Source organism: Dasypus novemcinctus, chromosome 9 (genome assembly GCF_030445035.2).
Source record: "Dasypus novemcinctus isolate mDasNov1 chromosome 9, mDasNov1.1.hap2, whole genome shotgun sequence".
Lineage (NCBI taxonomy): Eukaryota > Metazoa > Chordata > Mammalia > Cingulata > Dasypodidae > Dasypus > Dasypus novemcinctus.
Genome location: NC_080681.1, coordinates 113,062,306 through 113,080,559, shown reverse-complemented (window position 1 = coordinate 113,080,559; position 18,254 = coordinate 113,062,306). Strand labels below are relative to the sequence as shown.

The 18,254-nt window shown below is 57.3% G+C and overlaps 1 protein-coding gene across 6 annotated transcripts in view; it reads right to left on the bottom strand.

Annotated features, from left to right (window-relative positions):
• Positions 1–17,748, bottom strand: part of HSPG2 (heparan sulfate proteoglycan 2) — a 100,922-nt gene extending 83,174 nt beyond the window's left edge. For all 6 annotated transcript variants that reach the window (XM_058304161.1, XM_058304162.1, XM_058304163.1 and 3 more), the window contains exon 1: positions 17,616–17,748. In XM_058304161.1, the coding sequence (XP_058160144.1) occupies positions 17,616–17,678 (63 nt within the window). In that variant the 5' untranslated portion in view covers positions 17,679–17,748. The remainder of the gene's footprint in view (positions 1–17,615) is intronic.
• Between the last annotated feature and the right edge of the window lie 506 nt (positions 17,749–18,254).

Sequence of the window (18,254 nt, the reverse complement as noted above, 5' to 3'; positions counted from 1 at the left end):
CCCGGCTCCAGGCCCAGCTCCACGCCAAGCCTTTCCAGCCTGCTCCAGCCCACGCTGCTCTTTCTTCTCTGAACTCTCCCGCACCCATAATTACGACTGAACAGATTTTCCAAAGCACAGAGTCAAGAAACAGTTGAACAAAGGATTTCTGGGCCACTTCAGCTGTCAGATGCAGCCTGGGAGATGTAGTTTGGATGCGGAGGTGACATGGCAATAGTTTGGACTATCTGATTAATCCACCAAGGCCTTCCTAGGAAATAGGCGTTGGCCGCACGCCACCCCACACCATTTAGAGCAGACTAGACCACGCGTTCTCATTCCGATTTGTGTGCGTGGACAGGGCATGGCTTTGGCTGTCAGACCAGGTTTTGAGCTCCAGCTCAGCAACTTCCACCCTCCTAGCTGTATGGCCTTAGGCAAGTCCCTTGACCCTTCTGAGCCCGTTTCCTCTTCTGTAAAATGTAGAAAATAGCCGCCCCATGAGGCTGCTGTGGGGATTCCACAGGACAACCTAAGAGCTTTGGCCAGTGTCTGGGACTTACCAGGTTTAAGGTAAGCGTCACTTCTTCCCTCTCCTCCCCTCCCATCCCCACTCCTCCACACGCCAAGACTGAGTGCTCCAAAACCCACAGGGAAAAGTATTCCCGCTCTTCCTCTCACAGGCTAGAGAAACTTCATCAGAGACCTGCATGTACTAAGCTCCAAAGGCTTCCTGGGTCCTGAGCTCTAGGGCTGGAGGCATCACCAGGCCCCATGCCCTCATTTATCAGAAGGGGAAACTGAGGCCCAGAGAGGGGAGGGAAGGACATAAGCCAGTGTTGGGGGGCCTGGGCTCCATCCCTTCTCTGACACTTACTGGCTGCTGGGTGACTACCTCCTGGAGCCTCATTTTGCTCATGGGGCCACCGGTGGGGCCCACAGCAGAGTTGTAAGGGGGTGGGGACAATGGTTGGAGCGTGCTTAGAACAGTGCCGGCCACGGCAGAGGGAAGTGGCAGCTCTGAGAAGATGGGAGGAGCAAGAGTCTCTGCAACTTGGTGGCCGAGGCAGGCCCAGAAGCCAGGGCTCGGCGCTCCTGACACAGGTCTTCCACCTTCCAGAGTCCCCTCCTTCCCCTCCTTGGAGACAGGGCCTCCCAGAGGCCGGGCCAAGCGGCTGCTTGAAGGACTCCGGCCAGGCGGCCCTGGGCTGTCTTTGCTGGTGGGTGATCAGGGCCTGAGACTCCAGTTGTGGCCTCCAGGGCTTATAGCTCATCTCTCCTGCCTGCCCCAACCCCCCAGATGGCCAGCCAAGCCGAGGAAACGACAGGAAGGGCTGGCAAGGGAGGGGTGCGTGCCTTTGGCAAGGAATTTTGCAACCTCCTGGGGAATCTGGTTACCGGAAATGGTAAATCTCCCACTGCCTGTCACCCCGGACCAGGAATGCCTATTGCCAGTGGGGACATCCTGTCCATGGGCCCACACGGCCCAGGGAAAGCTGGGGCCCTGGGCCCAACCTCTGCTCCCTGCTGTGCCCTGGGGGCCTTGGGTGGGCCTCTGGGTCTCCCAGACAAAGGATGCCTGTCATTCTGGGGCAGTGGCCCACAGGAATAGGGCCAGGATTCCATCTTCTTTCTCGTCAGAATGTTGGGGGCGGGGGGGGGGGGGGGGATACATTTGAGTCAGCATTCTGACTCCTTCAGACTGGCTGCGTGACCTTGGACAAGTTACACCTCCTCTCTGGGCCTCAGTGTCCTCATCTGCCAGTGCACCAGCAGTGCCTGCTCTGTCCACCTCCAGGTGATGAGGGAGGGGCCAAGAGAAGGCCCCTTGAGCTTCTCGGGTTCCTCCCCACCCCTCCCCCACGAGGCCCCTTCTCCAGGCAGGTGTGAATACCACACAGGGTGACTGCCTGGACGGGTTTGAGTCCTGGGTGTAGCCCCTACCCACCGGCTGAAACCCAGGGCCACCCTGCCTGGCCTAAGGGTTCTGTACCCTGCTTGTGCCTGCCTCAGCACCCTCAGCACCCAAGGCCCAGCCACAGCCTGGGGATCCGCCGTGTCCTCGGGCTCCAGGTGTTGGTCGTGCCCCACCCCAACCCCCAGGACCCAGGTCCCAGCCCAGGAAAGGCTCCTTGTGTCCTGGACCAGGAGGAGGCCCATGACCGGCCTTTGTCAGCTGGGTTGCCACAGCAGACTGGCCCTCTTGGGCACCGGGCCAGACCCGAAAGCCCGGGCCAAGTGCAAACAGCACGCTTGGCACCCAGATACCGGCGTTAGAGCGGGCAGGCTGCCCACTGCCCCGTCACAACAAACCATCACCTCCTCCCTGCTGAGAGGGGCCGGAGCAAACAGCACCACTGCCCGCACCACCGCCCGGAGCTGGAGACTGTCAGGGGAGGCCTGCTACCCACCCCCTCCCCTGGGAATAGGCAGTGGGAATCAGAGGGTGGACCTGGAGAGTCCAGATGCCAGCAGCTGGGTGGTGAGATAAGCGGAGGCAGGCTGAGGGGTGGGAAAATTAAGTGGGGAAGGGTGGGCTGGATGGAGCAAAGCCATGATTTTGGAGGCGCCAGGGGACAGATAGTGAGGATTTCTCCCCAGCTGCTGGGGAGGAAGCAAGGCTTGCACAGTATGGCGGGAGGGGCAACCTCACCGGCCTCCACGGAGGCCCGGAGGGTATCCCAGGCTTCCACAGCCCAATGGTTGCGAACTGGAACAGAGAACAAGCAATGATGACAACAGCACCCACTCGCTGAGCCAAGCACCTTGTGCCCAACACTTTCCATAGATCAGCACTGCCCAACAGAAGACTTTGCAGGGGTGGAAAGGGTCTGTATCTGCACTGCCCACAAAGGGAGCCGCCAGTCACATGTGGCTACTGGGTACTTGACCTGTGGCTAGTGCAACTGAGAAACTGAATTTCTAATTTTAATAATTAATCAGCTGCATTTTAAATTTAAGTGTGGCTATCGGGTATCATGTTGGACAGTGCAGATCACACCATCACTGATCCCTAAGCCAAGCCTGCAGGTGGAGTTATCTCCATTTTACAAAGAAGGAAACTGAGGCTTGCCCAAGGTCACAGAGCAGGCGACGGTGACATGGGAGCCCAGGCCTGGCCCCTTGTGCTGCACTCCCCACCCAGGGTTATTGTCGAGGCTGGAAAAGACCTAACGGAAATCGTCCATGTGTAGGCGATAAAGCTGCCCAGTTAATCAAGATAGCAAGTCTCTTTGCTTTTGGACCAATTCTTTCTGCTCCACCCGTTATCACACACAGACCAGAAGCTCCGATTGGCCATTTTTAAAAGTCTATGAAGAAAGGACAGAGTGAGAAGGGGGAAATCCCAGCTGGTGGAGGAGCCAAGGCTTTGAGTACAGTGAGAATCTTCAATGGCAAGAAAGCTGGCCCCAGCCTTCCCTGCCTCATCACCCCCACCCACCCCCCATGCAGCCCCCATGCAGCCCCTCCCCAGGCTCCTGAGAACTGGGCCATCTCCTCTCCAGGGGCCGTGGGGCCTACTTGCCTGCCCCTAGGTCTTCCGTGATGCACGCCTTTCCTCCTCCTGCCTTCCCACCAAACCTCCCAGTGCTCCAATGCCCGGCTTGGCCACCACCTCCACTTCCTGGATTCCCCCGCAAAAACCCCTTTCTCCCGTCCACAGCTATAGGCCTTAATTTCACCTCTTTCAGCACTAGAGCTCCAGCTTTATTAGAGTCACTTGAGTAAATGTCTCTACTCTCCTGCTGGAACCAAAGCTCCTCGTTGTTGTTTTTAAATCTTTTTTATTATATACATATATTTAACCTTTGGATTCCTCCAATGCCCAGCCCCTAGTGGATAATAATCAAATACTATTATATCGAAATGAATTATAGAGGCTCAGAAGTTGGGGAACCCATGTTCTAATGGCTCAGCCCCAATTTCCCATGATACCAGAGGGCAAGCCCCTTCTCTGCTCGGGACCTCGATTTGTACACCTGTAAAGTGGGGGCAATAATAGGGCCTGCCTTGCTAGGAAACAATCTGTATTTATATTTATTTAACAAACACTATGTGCCAGACATAGTATTAAGTTACCTTCATAGCAACCCTAGGAGGTAAGGATCATTATCATTACTATCCCCATTTTATAGAAAACTGGAGGTGAGATTAAACAGGTAAAAGGAATTACACAGGGGAGCGGATGTAGCTCAAGCAGTTGAGCACCTGCTTCTCACATGAGAGGTTCAGGACAACAAAAAAATATACAACAAGCAAACAAACAAAAAATCCAACTCAGGGAAGCTGATGCAGCTCAGTGGTTGAGCACCAGCTTCCCAATTACAAGGTCCCAGGTTCATTCCCCAGACCTGGTACCGCAAAAAAAAAAAAAAAAAAAAAGAGAGAGAGAATGCAAATCAAGGGCTTTGCCCAGTGCCTGGCACATGGTAAAAGTTATATAAATTGTAGTTAGGTTTTTTTTCTCCCTTTCTCTCTATAATGAGGAGCCTACAGCACTGCGGGAAATTTAGGGTACATCCTCAGGGCCAGGCACGTAGTAGGTATGCCTCACATGTTTGCTGCTAGATTCACTGAGTCTGGTGACGGGCACAGTGAGTTCCACTGAGCCTGGGGCTGAAGAGGGCTCATCTGTCCCCTGCTCTAATTCCCTCTCCCTTGTGACCTGCAGCAGCCCATGTGCAGCAGGCCACACCAGCACTGAGCCCCCTTCCTGTCCTGTCCAATAACGCCAAGGAAATTACTGGCCTCTCAAGGACTCTGTGGAATGACTTTGGGGAGAGGCCCTCCACCCAGCTGGGCTGAGCCCGTGGTGAAAGGCTGGAAGGTCAAGGGCAGGACACACTCTTGACTTTCTCTCGTCCCTCCAGCGGCTTCAACATCCCATCTCTCTCCCCAGCTCTGGCCCAGACCAAAAGAGGGAGGAAGCGGAAGAATTTGGAAAGAGCATGAACATGGATGGAGCTTGCGTGTTGGTCATCTCTCTCAGCCTCAGCTTTCACAACTAGCAAATGAGGATGACAGTATCTACATCATAGAGTGTTCTCGAGATAAAATGAGACAGTGTATATAAAGCAGCACTTGGCAAACTTTAACACACACATGAATCACCTGGGCATCTTGTTAACCTGCAGATACCAATTCAGTGGGGCCGGGCAGGGCCTGAGACTTTGCATGTCTAACATGCTCGGTGCCATGTGACTGCATGGACAGCCCTTGAGTTGCAAAGACAAAGAGGGATTAGAACATACTTTGCACACAGTAGTTCCTCTTTTTCTTCTTGTGATTTACTCCTTAAGAAACTCCCCTCAGGGGACTCGAACCATTATCCCCATTGCACTGCTTATAACAACACTGAGGGCCAAGGAGTTTGAGTGACTTGCCCCAGCACAGAAGGCTAGAAGGAGGCAGAAGCAGGGTTCAAGGCCAAGTCTGCGGCTCCATCCTTCCCTTGCATCACACCACCCCACGCTCCACCTGCCCGGAGCAGAAGCCAGAGGCGTGGAGCTGAGGACACCGCAGGCCTGGCCCTCAGCCCCAGCACCGGCCCCTTGCTGGGCCAGTCAGACCCCTGGCACGGGCCCAGGCTTCCCCAGAGGGGCCACGGCCACCCAGCCTTGGGCCCTCACCTCCACTCCCCCAGCAGCAGCTTCCAGCGGCCTCCCCCTCCATCGCCTTATAAAGCAGCCCGAACTGCTCTTTTCCAAGTTGCAGTTTAATTTTATATGGAGTGAACCGACAGTCCTCTCCCTGCAGCCTCAGCCTGACTGCTTCACACATTCCTGCCGGAGCAACATTACCTAATTTAACCATAGGCTCTGCTCTCACGGGCTCTCAAAATAGCAGCTGCCAGCAGGGGAAAATGCCCTAATGCTATCAAAATAAACCATTCTCCCCTTTCCTCCCGCTTGGGTCTGCACCCGCCTAAGGAGCCAGCCTAGGGAAGAAGCAGAAACAGGACTGAGGTGGGCCTGAGTGCCCAGGAGACCCCCGGGCTCTCCATTCTTCCTGCCCTTTCATCCATGTTCTGGGATCTCCCCGCGTCCTCCAGCTCATCCCCATGGGCCACTGTTGCCCTGGTTACCCAAGAGGAGGATTCAACTTTCACTTTCTCCTAATAACAAAAACTGCAACATTAATATAATAATTGCTTCCATTCCCCCAGTATTAGTTATGAGCTAAATATACTTCCCACACCTTGGCTAGCTGACACCTGTTAAGTGGGGATCAGTATTTCCTTGTTTCTGAAAAGGAAAGACACCCAGAAAGGTTAACTGACTTGCCCAAGGTCACACAGCCCGGAAGCAGCAGGAGCAGGAGTGGAAGGCAAGCCCAGGTGCCCCGAAGCCCTTACCATGACACCTCCCCCCACCTGCAGGAGGGGGGCAGGGGTGCCTCTGTGCTAGAAGGGGCTTGCTTCTGTCATTATAGGGTCTGCACACACAGCTGGCGCCAAACCACAGGGGACTATAATTATACCATAGCTCACATTTCACCAAGTGGGCCTAAGTCTGTCCCCAAGAACCCAGGCTGCCTGTGGATCTGCGACTCCAAGCCCCTGCTCCCCACTCTCCCACCCCGGATTCCCCAGAGCAGGTCTGCCGCATTCAGGCAGGGGACACCCAGGCGGCTGCCATACCTCGGGCGCAACCAGGGGTTAAGGAGCCCCCCCTCCCCTGCTCTCCTGCCAGCTGCAGGAATCATTAACCAGGGCAGAGCCAGGCTGCGGAGCTGAGGCAGTGCCCGGGCTGCAGTGCCTCCACCCAGGGCCAGCTCCAGCCCCTCCCCAGCTGGGGCATCCTAAGGCCACCTACACTCAGCTACACAGCTGGGCAGTGAGCCCCCCTGGGGGGGGGCGGGAGTGGGGAGGCTGACCACCTGGCCTCTACCTGGCATCCCAGCAGGCCTGGAGGTGATTAGTGAGCACCTGGACCTCTTCACTCACAGCCCTCCCTCCCTTTGTCCCCTCCAGCATTTTGGAGACCCTATCAGTGAGGAGGGCTGGACAGGCTGGACTCTTGCAAGCAAAGCAAACCCGAGACTCCCCAGGTTCACCTAAGACTAGGAGCAGTCTGGAAGAGGGAAAAAGAAAATCACAAAAAAGTCGTTCTTATTTATCGACTTCCTACTCTCTGGCTGTAGGAAATTTATTTGCTTTCTCATCTTTACCAACCCCCTGCAAAGTAGGTATAATTATTCCCAGCTGACAGACGAGGCTCAAAGAGGTTAAGCCACCAGCCCAGGGTCACACAGCAATAAGTGATGGAGCTGGGATAGGACTCAGGGCTGTGCCTTCTGCCCAGAACACTGTCCCAGAGTACATCCTGCAGAATTAACTAATGGGAGGCTAAGAGACCACAGGGAGAGGCCTCCAGAGCCCTGATCTTTCTACAAGCAAAACTTTCCTGGGCTTAGAGACCCCAGATGTGAGAGAGCTTGTGAGGGAGAGAATGCTGATAGGGAGAGTGGCACCCAAATCTCAAAGTGCCAAAGCAAAGGTGGCCTGTAGGGCTTTTAGCACCTGTCAAGGCAAGAACTGGGCCTTCTGGGAGACACGGTGGGGGAGGAAGGGGCCCCTGAGGCCTGGGGGAGGGGGGGCCTCTTGAAGTGTGGGTGGGAGCGGCCAGGAGGCCACCACCTTCCAGCTGCTTACAGAATTCCCCTCAGTTACTCAGGTGAAACCTAGGTGAGGCCCCCGGCAGGCGGGAAGCTTTGATCTTATCACACATTCCTTCCCCAGCATCCCAGGTCTCTCTCCCAACACCAGGGAGGGGGGAGGGGGGAAACCAGCCAGACTTAACCCTTTCCTCCCACTTCCTGAAGCCAAAATCTAGGCTGAAGCTGATGTCTGTCCTGCCCGGCCCTGCTCCCCGCACCAGGAGAGTGGGAAGAGGAAGAGAGCGCAGCGCCTTTAACTAATTCACTGCCACTGAACCCCAAACCGGAGCTCTGTGGCCAGCTTCCATTTCCCCCAAATTAAAAATCACCAGACCCTGCACAACTAGCCCTTGCTATTTTCACGTCCACGAGCTGGCCAGAGACTCGCAATAAAACCAGCCTGCTTTGCCCCCCACCTGGGTGGGTCCTCTGCCCCGCCCTGGGAGGAGCGGTCTCCTGGGTTCCCCTCTTCCCACCAGCTAATTGCTGAGGGAACCGGACTATGCAGGGACTAGAACGACTAATGGGGAACTAAGTCACAAAGACTCAGGACATCTGGAGTTCTTGTGGCCCCAAAACCCTGTTCTGAAGCCCGCAGTCTCTCTCTTCCTTGAATGCAGCCTCCTTCCTCTCCCCCCTCCCCTCCCCCCCCCCCCCCCCTTGTATTGCGCAGCCCCTCCCCCAGTTTGTCTTCCCCATCAGACCCTGGGCTCCTTTAACCCCACACTGGGCATGCATGAAGTTGGCAAAGCATTCAGCAAATGTGTGCTGAATGAATGAATGAATGAATGAGTGATCCTATTTTGCATGTGGGGAAAAGTGAGCTCCGAGAAGTTAAAGGACTTGCTCTGGCAGGGCCAGGAGGAGCATATGAACCTGGTGCTTTCAGTCCAGTGTGGAGGTCACATCCAGTACATCCCCTTGAGCTGGATGTTAGCTCGACGGGCACAGCAGTGAACCACGTGGGCAGACCACAACAGAGGCGATACCAGTCCTCACGAGAGGGCAGGACAGACCTCAAGGAGGTCTGGGGACTCCCCATCTGCTTGCCTAGCTCAGGGCCTGGCACTTGGTAAAGGTGGGCGGGGGGCATTGATGAGGATGTGTGACTGGTAATGCGGCAGGCTCCTCGAGGTGGCTACCACCTTCCGCCGAACCCAGAGCAGGGCGCACCACCAACTCCTGGGCAGAAGCTGGCAGTTCTCTCAAGAACTCAGAATCCATGTCCTCGGACTTGGCAGGTGGCCAAAGAGCAAGAAAGGAGCCCATTTTGTTGATAGGAAAAGTGAGGCCCGGAGCCAGCAGTTGGCTGGCAATCAAGTGGAGGGCCAGGCCTTGACCTCCTGCATCCCGATCTGGCCAGGTACAGGATGAAGGAAGGGGCTGGGATGGCTGTCACCTCAGCTATCCTGGGGACTTCCTTTCATTCTTTCCCCAGTGTTAATGACTTGAGCAGCTGGCCGGGCCTTCCTGCTCACATAGCAGACAACAATGTGGACAATACCAAAGGAATCCAGAGACAATGGGGACAACTCCTGGACCTCTGGCCCTGAGTGCCTTCCCCCTCCACCAGTCCAAATCCTCCTTACTCTACAAGCCCCCCTTCCTCTAGAAAGCCTTTCCAGAAAACTCTTGCCAAATGGATCTTTTTCCTTCCCTGACAATCTGTTATTGTCTGGATTTTGAGTTGTGCTGGGTAATTTATGATTCATGGGTCCTGTCTCTCCAACAAGAGCCAACACTTCCAAAGAGTAGGAACCATGCCTTTCTTCCAGGAGGACCAGGAGAGCTGAATTCAGCTCCCAACTGTCTCTGCACCCAGCGAGTGATCTTGAGAAAGGCACTGCTCTCTCCTGAGCTTTCTCCCCTGGAAACTGCAGGTATAAGCCCAACCTCTCAGGAGGCTTGGTACTGCCGGTAAGACGCTTAGCACCACGTTTGGCAGAGTAGGTTCTCAGGCAATGTTAGCTGAATGAGTGAATAAATGGATGGTTGGATGGATGGAAGGATGGATGGATGGACTCTTGAATTCACTGCACAGGGATGTTTTAATGAGACAGTTTGGGACGCACGTGTAGATTGTGTCTCTCAGTTGGGCCATGTAGCTTCTGAATTAAGGTGGGCACAGGGCTGGCTCAGAGAAGATCTGACTCAGCAAAAACTCACTGTACTCCCACAGGGCAAAGCCTACAGGCTCCACAGGGAGCCTGGGACCCAGGTCTTAGCTCTCCCGGCCCAAAGGTCACAGGAAGGCAGGAGGCAGGAGGGGGAGAAAAGCTGTGGAAGCGACAGAGGCCACAGGGGCCAGGACTGATGAGGCCAGAATTTCAATCCAGGCAGCCCAGAAAGGGCTCCAAGAAGAGGCATGATCCGTGTTCCCAGCTCTCTGAAAACTGGAAACGCCGAACAAGGAGAGGGATGATTCAGCTGGGGTGAAGAGGGGAGGCCGGGACCAAAGCTGGCTCCTTGGGAGACAGCCATGGGGTGGCAGGGCAGGGAGAGGTGGGGACAAGGACCCCGAGGTGGGCTGGTGGGCTGGGAAGGGGCCAGGGGCAGCTGGGAATTCCAGCCCCACCCCAGGAGAAGCATCTGTGGGGTCACCCAGGGCCGCCTATGAAGCCCGTCCCCTGCCCAGCCCAAGGCTGCCTGGCTCACCAGCCTCCCTCCCCACTCCCCCAAGTCTCCAGCTGGGACTAGACAGGGGAAGGAGGCCAAATGTCCAACACGAAACCCCGGGCTGGGACCCACCCTAGTGGGGAGAGGGCACAGGACAGGGCAAGAGGAATCAGGGGGGCTTTGTGCGTCTTTCTCTTTAGTCCTGCTGTTCCCGAGAGCCCACAGGTGCCAGATGAGTGCCGGGCAGCCCCCCACCCCCAGCCTAGCAAACATGGACCTGCTTCAGTGTTTTCCCAGAGCACCCTGGAAGGCCCTGCCACCTCCGCGTGGGCCCGAGGGAGGACGGGGCTGGGACAGGGCCTTAGCAAGCCCCCCTTCCTCTCGCCGCTCCCCCTAAGAGGCAGGAACATCCTTTCTGCGCCCACGGGAGCCACTTGGTCAAACCTCTCGTTGCACAGGGCCCACCAACTGCACACATCTGGGAAGGGGACAGTGTGTCCAGGCTCTAGCCTTTCCCAGACCACACCCTGGGGCGTGCCCCCCTCCTTCTCCTCCTCCAGGAAGCAGCAGATCAGGGTGACAAGTGGACTCTGTCCTGCAGCTGGGGCCTCAGTGGGGGGAGGGGAGCTGGGACAGATCAGATGCAGTTACATCAGGGCTCTCAAACTGAAAGTGGGAGCATTTTCTTGATCATTCACTCAACAAGCACTTGCTGAGCACCACAGTAGGCCAGGCCAGGCACTGGGAGCCCGGAGCCAAACACCACACTGGCCTTGCCCTCAGCAGGAGCAAGGCTGGTAAGGTGGCTGCTGGTTATCAATGTCACATTCCAGGCACTGGGCAAGGTGCATGCACCTGGCCATCTCATAACCACCTGGGGAACAGACATCACAAGCCCCCTTTCACAGTTGATCTGAGGCTCAGAGAGATAAAGCAACTTTCCCAAGGTCACCCAGCCCACTGGAGCCAAACCAAGATTTGAAGTCAGGGCCCTCTGAGCTCACACCTTTCCCTCGACCACACTGCCTGGGGAAAGGGACTCTGAGTCCAGTAAGAGAGCAGACAAATGTAAGACAGGAGAGGGGGCATCCCGGCCTGACCCGCTTGTTGGCAGAAAGCAAGAGCTGGGAAGGACAGCTCCCATGAGGCCAGGGGTCAGGGGCAGCCCCTTCCCCATCCTCAACAAGGAGCCTCCGCCTTCTTGGCCTGCTGGCTTCCTCCAGGCCATTCATTATTCACTTGACACAGATTCACAGGACACCCACATCTGTCAAGCACAAAACAGGGTCCCCGCCCTTCATGGGGCTTCCAGTCTAGATGGGAGGAAGACAGCCCATTCCAAATAAAGGCAGAAACATGGAAACATGAGCTCAGGCCATGGGGTTCTGAGGGAGCAGTATTTGTGGCTCCCCAAATGTTCACTTGGCAAGATCCCACCACTACCCCAACACTGCCCCCTACCCCCAAGCCGACCTTCCCTCACCCACCGTTCTTGATCTTCCTGAAATTCTCCTCCCCTTGGAGTTTCCACTCTCAGTGGCAGCTCCATCCTCTGGAAGCTCAAGCCAGAGATCATGGAGGCACCCCCGGCTCCTCTTTCTGTCCCACCCCCCGCCCAATCCATCAGGCAATCCTGTGGGCCCCATCTGCAAAAGAGATTCAAGATCCAACCACTTCTCCCCACCTCCACCACTCCAAGTCCTCATCCTTTCTGGCTTGGGTGAGCTTGCCTGTGCCCTTGACCCGCCACGTTCTCTTCTCCACACAGCAACTACAGCGACCCTATCCAATGTCAGCCTCTTCTCATCTCACGAGAATAAAATCCAAAGTCCTGCCAAGGCTAAGGCTCTGCCGGACCGCCTCTGGCCCACCTGCCGGCGGCATCCCCTGCCTCGCTCCCCCTGACTCGGGCTCCCCCTCACCAGCCACAGGGGCCGCCCTGCTTTTCTGCAAACATGCCAAGCACACTCACACCTCAGAGGCTTTGGGTTAGCTGTTCCCTCTAAGTGGAACACCCTTCCCCTAGATATCTGCAGGGCTCACACCCTCACTTACCTCACATATCCTTCTGTTCACGTGTTATCTTATCACAGCCTTTTCCTGACCACTCCACCCCGCTTCATTGCCCTCCTTTCTTTTCCTCGCTTTATTTTTTCTTCCAAGCACTTATCACCATCTGACATATTATATTTATTGTCTGTCTTCCTGCACTGGATGTAATACAAACTCCTTGAGCCGAGAAATATGACTGTTTTTGTTCTTTGCTGTAACCTCAGACCCTAGAACAGGGTCAGATACTTAGGAGCTGCTGGATAAATATTTGTTAAGTGAATTTTAAGTCGAACACACATACCTACAGGGGACTTCAGTTTACAGAATCACTTACGTCATTGGTTCATTTATTCACTCAACACACACTGCAAGCCTTTGTACCTCCCCTAAAATCCAGAGCAACAGAGAAGCAGCTATGCCTCAGGGCTAAGTTCTGGTAGGTAGTTGGGAGTTGCTCCAAAGAGCATCTCAGGGTTGCCACAGGTGCCCCCGGGGATGCCCTAAGGCCCTCTGCCCTGGCACAGAGGGGCCTGGTGGAGAGGCAGGAAGGGTGGGTTCTGGGGTGGCCTAGACCTGAAGGCCCCAAATTCCCAGACTCAAAGAGCCGCCTTGTTCTCAGGGCTTTCAGGCTAGTGCCCCCGGCCCTGCCACCCCCGGCAGCAGTGAGCCACTCCCTTCTCAAGGCCCCTATTGACACGGTCCCCGCAAACCAAGTTCCACACATACTTCTGGGTTTCAGTCAGCCAGCTCTGGGCTCCGGGGCGGCCAGCCAGCCCCAGCCGGGCCCCGGGAGCAGGAGCGGGCAGCAGGGCCAGAGGCCAAGGCCCAGTTGTGGCCACATTCCAGCAGGGCCGGGACCCTTGGCCCAGCCTCTCCCTTCCTGACAGGGGCAAGACTGGGGGGTGGTGGTGGTAAGGGGGTGCAGAGCGGCCCCTGGAAGGAGGGGGCAGTGGGTGCTGTATCAGCAGATCCCTGGGCAGCTGTTGGGAAAGCAGGCCAGGCTCAGCCCGCTCGTCCCCCAGCCTCCCTCCTCACAGCCACAGCTGGGACTGCTCTGGGGAGGGGGACGACAGGCCGGGCCAGGGAGCCCTTGCCTCATGCCCCAAGTGGTCTGAGGGTCCAGAACCCAAATGTCTGACCCCCAGGCAGCCTCTGAATCATCACCTTAGACCCTTCTAGTCAGGCAGTCCCCTCCCACCTTCCCTCCGGAGACTATCCACTGCCCACCCCCCCCAAGGCCGGCCACGCTGGAGCCTCAACACACTCACCCCAAACCCTGAGCCCCCAGCGGCCAACCAGGGAAACCCAAGAGAGGCCCTCGCAGGGGGCTGCGCCCTCCCTGGCAGCACCTTCTCCCCCTCCCCGACAGCACGGCAGGGGCAAAGGGCCCCCTGCTCCCCACGTGTAGGCCTTCAAGCCCTGAGCGAACTCAACTGCCTATAAAGACCCGGGGAATATTTGACGGGGGAGTAAACTAACACACCTACAATGAACGGGTAATCCCACAAATGGCTGCCCAAGAGTTCACGGCTCTCCAGGAGGCCCCACAGGCACCGCGGCCCACCCATCCTTGTGTCCCTGTCCCCGCAGCCCGTCGCCCTATTCCCTGCCCGAGGCATCCCGTTTCCTGGGATCTGAGTTCCCGCTTGTATCAACGAAACGACAGCAGCTACCCTCTACTAAAGGCACGGAGAGCTTCCTCCAGCTTCCAAACGGTTCGCAGCACTGACCACGATGCGTAAGTAACTAGGCAAGTGACTTAACCTCCCTGTGCCTCAATTCCTCAGCTCACAGAATGGGGACCATACGAATAGCTATAGCTTCATACAGTCAATCAACACATTTATTGAGACCTTACCGCCCGCTGGGTAATCATACAGCACTGAACCAGAACAGAAAAGGCCTGCTCTCGGGGAGTATAAATGGTGCTGGTGGGCGGGGGGGGGAATAATAAGCAAGTAAAAAGATGATGGCAGAGAGTGACAAGCAGGAAAATAAAGCCGTTTCAGAGAACAGAGAGCGATGGACAGAGTAGCCGGGGACCTGGCAGAAGTGAGGCGGCAGGTCATGCTGGTATCTGCGGGACAAGCATTCCAGGCAGAAGGAACAGCAGGTGCAAAGGCCCTGGGGCCTGGGAGTGTGTTCAAGAAACAAAATGCAGGGTAGCTGGAGGAAAACGTGCTGGGGGAATATGGCAGGAGGCAAGAACAGAAGGGGAGGGGTGAGGCCGGATCTCTTAGGGCCCGAGGGCAGATTAAGTTAGGGGTTTGCAGATGAAGTTAGGGGTTTGAGTCTGATTCTGAGCCATGTTGGGAACGCACCGAGGTTCTGAGCAGGGAATGACACAGGTTAGTGGGAGTGTTCATGGAGAAACTTAGCACCAGGCACACCATGGCTACTTGATAAATGTGAATTTCCGTATTACTTTGTCATCCTCTGACCCCAGCACCCTAATACCTCCCCTCCCCCATTCTGTTCACCTAGCTTCCAAGTCTTGAACCCAGTCACCTGTCACCCTCCTTCCACCACCCTTATGGGCTGGGCCTTAGACCCATAGGCCCCAACTTGCCCGTGCTCAGCCTGATAACAGGCCAGGGCCAAGACTCCGCAGACATGGGGAGCTCAGCTAAGAGGGATCCAGCTCTCCCCCTTCCAGCCTCTGCCCTCCTCCGTGAGCCGGCCACACTCAAGAGTGGTCCCAGTGGCAGGTCTGGAGCACAGGGAGCATTGTGGGGGGACAGGGCGAGCTGCTATGTGGAGGGGAGGGCTGAGGTAAAGCCTCAGGAGCAGCCAGGAAGGGAAGGCTCCTCCAGTTCCTGCCCGCAGCCTTCCCAGTCAGGAACCCCAGCTGAGGCAGGAAACAGGTATCTCAGCGACTTCCCTCCTCGGCCCTGGAAAACACTGTAATCACCCAGGCCCCCCGAGATTCCTCTCTGCTGGCAGGGCTGGCCCAGGAGAGGAAGGGCTAAGGCCCCAGCAGGAAGGAGAGGGGTCGGCAGGCCAAGACAGGCCCTGAGTCACCCAGGCCGGCCCGCTCCCCCAGCAAGAGCGGGGGAGCAAGCCTCCCCACCTCCCCTGACTTGGAATCACTCCCGCACTTACTCACAGACCACTGCTTCCTGCAATCCCGCCTCCTGCCCCCAGCGAGGTCTTGAGCTCCCTAAGGACCACCTTACCGCCCTCTAGCATCCTACCCTGCCCTACTCACTCCTGGCTGTGGGACATGAACTGGATGCCAGAAGACATAAAGTGCAGCAGGTGAGAAGGCGCCCAAGGCTTGGGGCATCGGAATCAGAACCCAATCTCATTTAAGGCTCATAATAAATGACTCACCCCATTTTACAGACGAGGAAACTGAGGCCCAGAGAGAGAAACCCGCCCCAGATCACACAGCTGGTAAATGGCAGAGCTGCGATTCCAACCCAGGTTTGTTAGACTCCAAAAGCTGAGCTCTTTCCAGTCCACCACCAGCAGCCTGGGGTGGGAGAAAATGCAGACTGTGGTGTGGTGCCAGGAGGCTCTGAAATCCCACAAGACCCAAGCTGCCGGTTCTCCCATCTGAATCAGAGCCCACCAGCTTGTGAGTTGTGGGAAAGCACAGACAGGGCCGGTTCTTGCTCACCAGCACAGACCCAGCCCCTAGCATCATGCCTAGTGCACGGTAGGTACTTGGCAAATGTGTCCAGATGAATGAACCGCTGTATTCCCAGGGACTGTCTGGAATGTTGCTCAATGACTATTTGTTGAACGAAGAAATGAATGATGTGACTGGCTGCAGTGCAGGAATTTCGGGGGGAATTTCTCAGGCATTCAGCAAACAGAGCCCCCCACCCCCACCCCCGGCAAAGCCCACTCGATCAGGAGTCCCTCATCAGGGGCAGAATGCTGGGGGGAGGTCAGGAAGGAAGAAGGGATGGCTGCTAACAACATCCCATGCACTCGGTGGGTTGAGGGTACCAGGGGATCTTGGTTAAAGCAAAAATCAGCGTTAGGGGCTGCAAGTTCAAATCCAGACTGGGGAACAAAGGGATGGATCCTACCGGACGTCAGGGGTGAGGGTGAGATGGAGGTTTAGGAGGCTGCCCACATGGGGAGTGGGCGAGCAGGAGGGGTGAGGAGGGGTTTAAGGAGTGACTCAGGAAGGCAGAGATGAAAGGGAGCCAGAAGACAAGGACAGGGAGTCCCTGGTAGTGGAGCAACCCCGTCACTAGATAAACACTGACTGGGGTAGGGGCTTGGCTCTGGGAACAGCAGGGTAGCGGCAGGGTCCACCCAGGACCACCTCAAAGGGCAGGGGTGGTTCTGTGGCTCACCGCGGGCAGGCCCATTTCCCCACATGTGCCCCCACCCACATCTGCCACCAGCTCCCTGCCCACTGACCCTGCCCAGCCCTCCTGGAGTTCACTCAGCTCCTTGGACCTCTCCAGGCCAAATGCATTCTAGATAGGCCTCAGGAATTCTTTGCTTCCAAATGGGCCAAACCAAGCCCCTGGCAGGGGGCTGGGCTTTAGAAGCAGGCCTCCCCTGCCCCTGCACACCTGGAGGAGAAATACTGGGGAAACTCAGACCCACTGAGTGTCCACCACACAACAGGCCCCCAACAGGCACTTTCATGGACATGCCATCCAGTCCTCCCAACCACACTGCGGCCCTGCGCTTCGAGGCTATGCATCTTAAGGGTCTACAGACACAGAGGCGGGTTGGATTCAGAGAGGTTAATTAGCTTGCCTGAGGTCACACAGCTATTCAGTGAAAGGCAGTGATTCAACTCCTGGGCTCATGACTCAAGGGACGCGTGTGTCCCATACAAGCCTCAGTTAGGTCCCAAAGGGTAGGTAAATCGCAGAGCTCCCTAAGGAAAGAGTCAGCTGTAAAGTTTCCAGGTAGGATTGTGATAGGGTCCCCATTTCCACTGAGTGCCCCTTCTGCCAAGATGGCACAGAAAGGGGCAACCCGGTTTTGCCAAGTTCCCACCATGCTGAAAGTTTCTGGTCCCCAGGAATGGCAGGCCAGGCCATGCCCAGAGCCACTCGGAGACTCGGCAACGTGGCCGGCGACCCACGGGCTCCTGCCCGGGCCAGCCCCGGCCCCAGCCCCGCTCAGGGTCTCCCCGACCGCTCCTCGGGACAGCCCCATAGTACAGAGTGGCGCCGGCCTGAGACGGTCCGGGGTCCCTGGCGGGCACCGCGATCCCGGGCTGAAATCCCGGCCGCAGAGCCTCGGGCGTCCCGGCCAACTTGGCGGGCGCGGCGAGCGGGACCCGGGGCACCGCCCGCCCGCCCGTCCGCCCGTCCGCCCCGCGCACTCACCAGGAGCAGCCGCCCCTGCAGCAGCAGCGCCAGCAGGAGCGCGCCCGCCGCCCGCTGCCCCATGTCCGGGCCCGCTCGGCTCACTCGCTCGCTCGGCGCCCGCCCGCAGCGCCGCGCTCGCTGGCCTGCTAGGTGCCCGGGACGGCGCGGCCCGCTCCCCGCCTCCCCCGCTCCGCCCCCGCCCCGCCCCCACGGCACCAGGCCCCGCCCCTGGCGCTAGGCCCCGCCCCGGGCCTGCTGGCTCCGCTTGCCCGAGCCGGCTGCGCAGCCCACTGGGCCTTTGTCTGGGCCCCCAGCCCCCTCCCCGTGGGCCGCGACCCAGCCCGGCTCCCCGCCAAACCCGGCCTGGAGTATGGAATGGGATGGGGGCGGAGACCCAGGGGCGCGGGACCCCTCTTTCTTCTACGCGCGCGCTACTCCCGCGTGTTCGCACGCAACTCTCCCGGCTCACCCGCACATGCCCCTCACCCCCACCACTTTTCAGACTTGTAAAACCACTCGCGCCCTTTCACCACAACCTGTGATTGCACACACACGCACCTTTCACCGGCTCTCCAGAACGCCTTCACGTGCGCACGCGCTCGCCTCGCTCACGAGCTGCGTTCTCAGATTCGCCTGAACACTTTCACACACACTCAT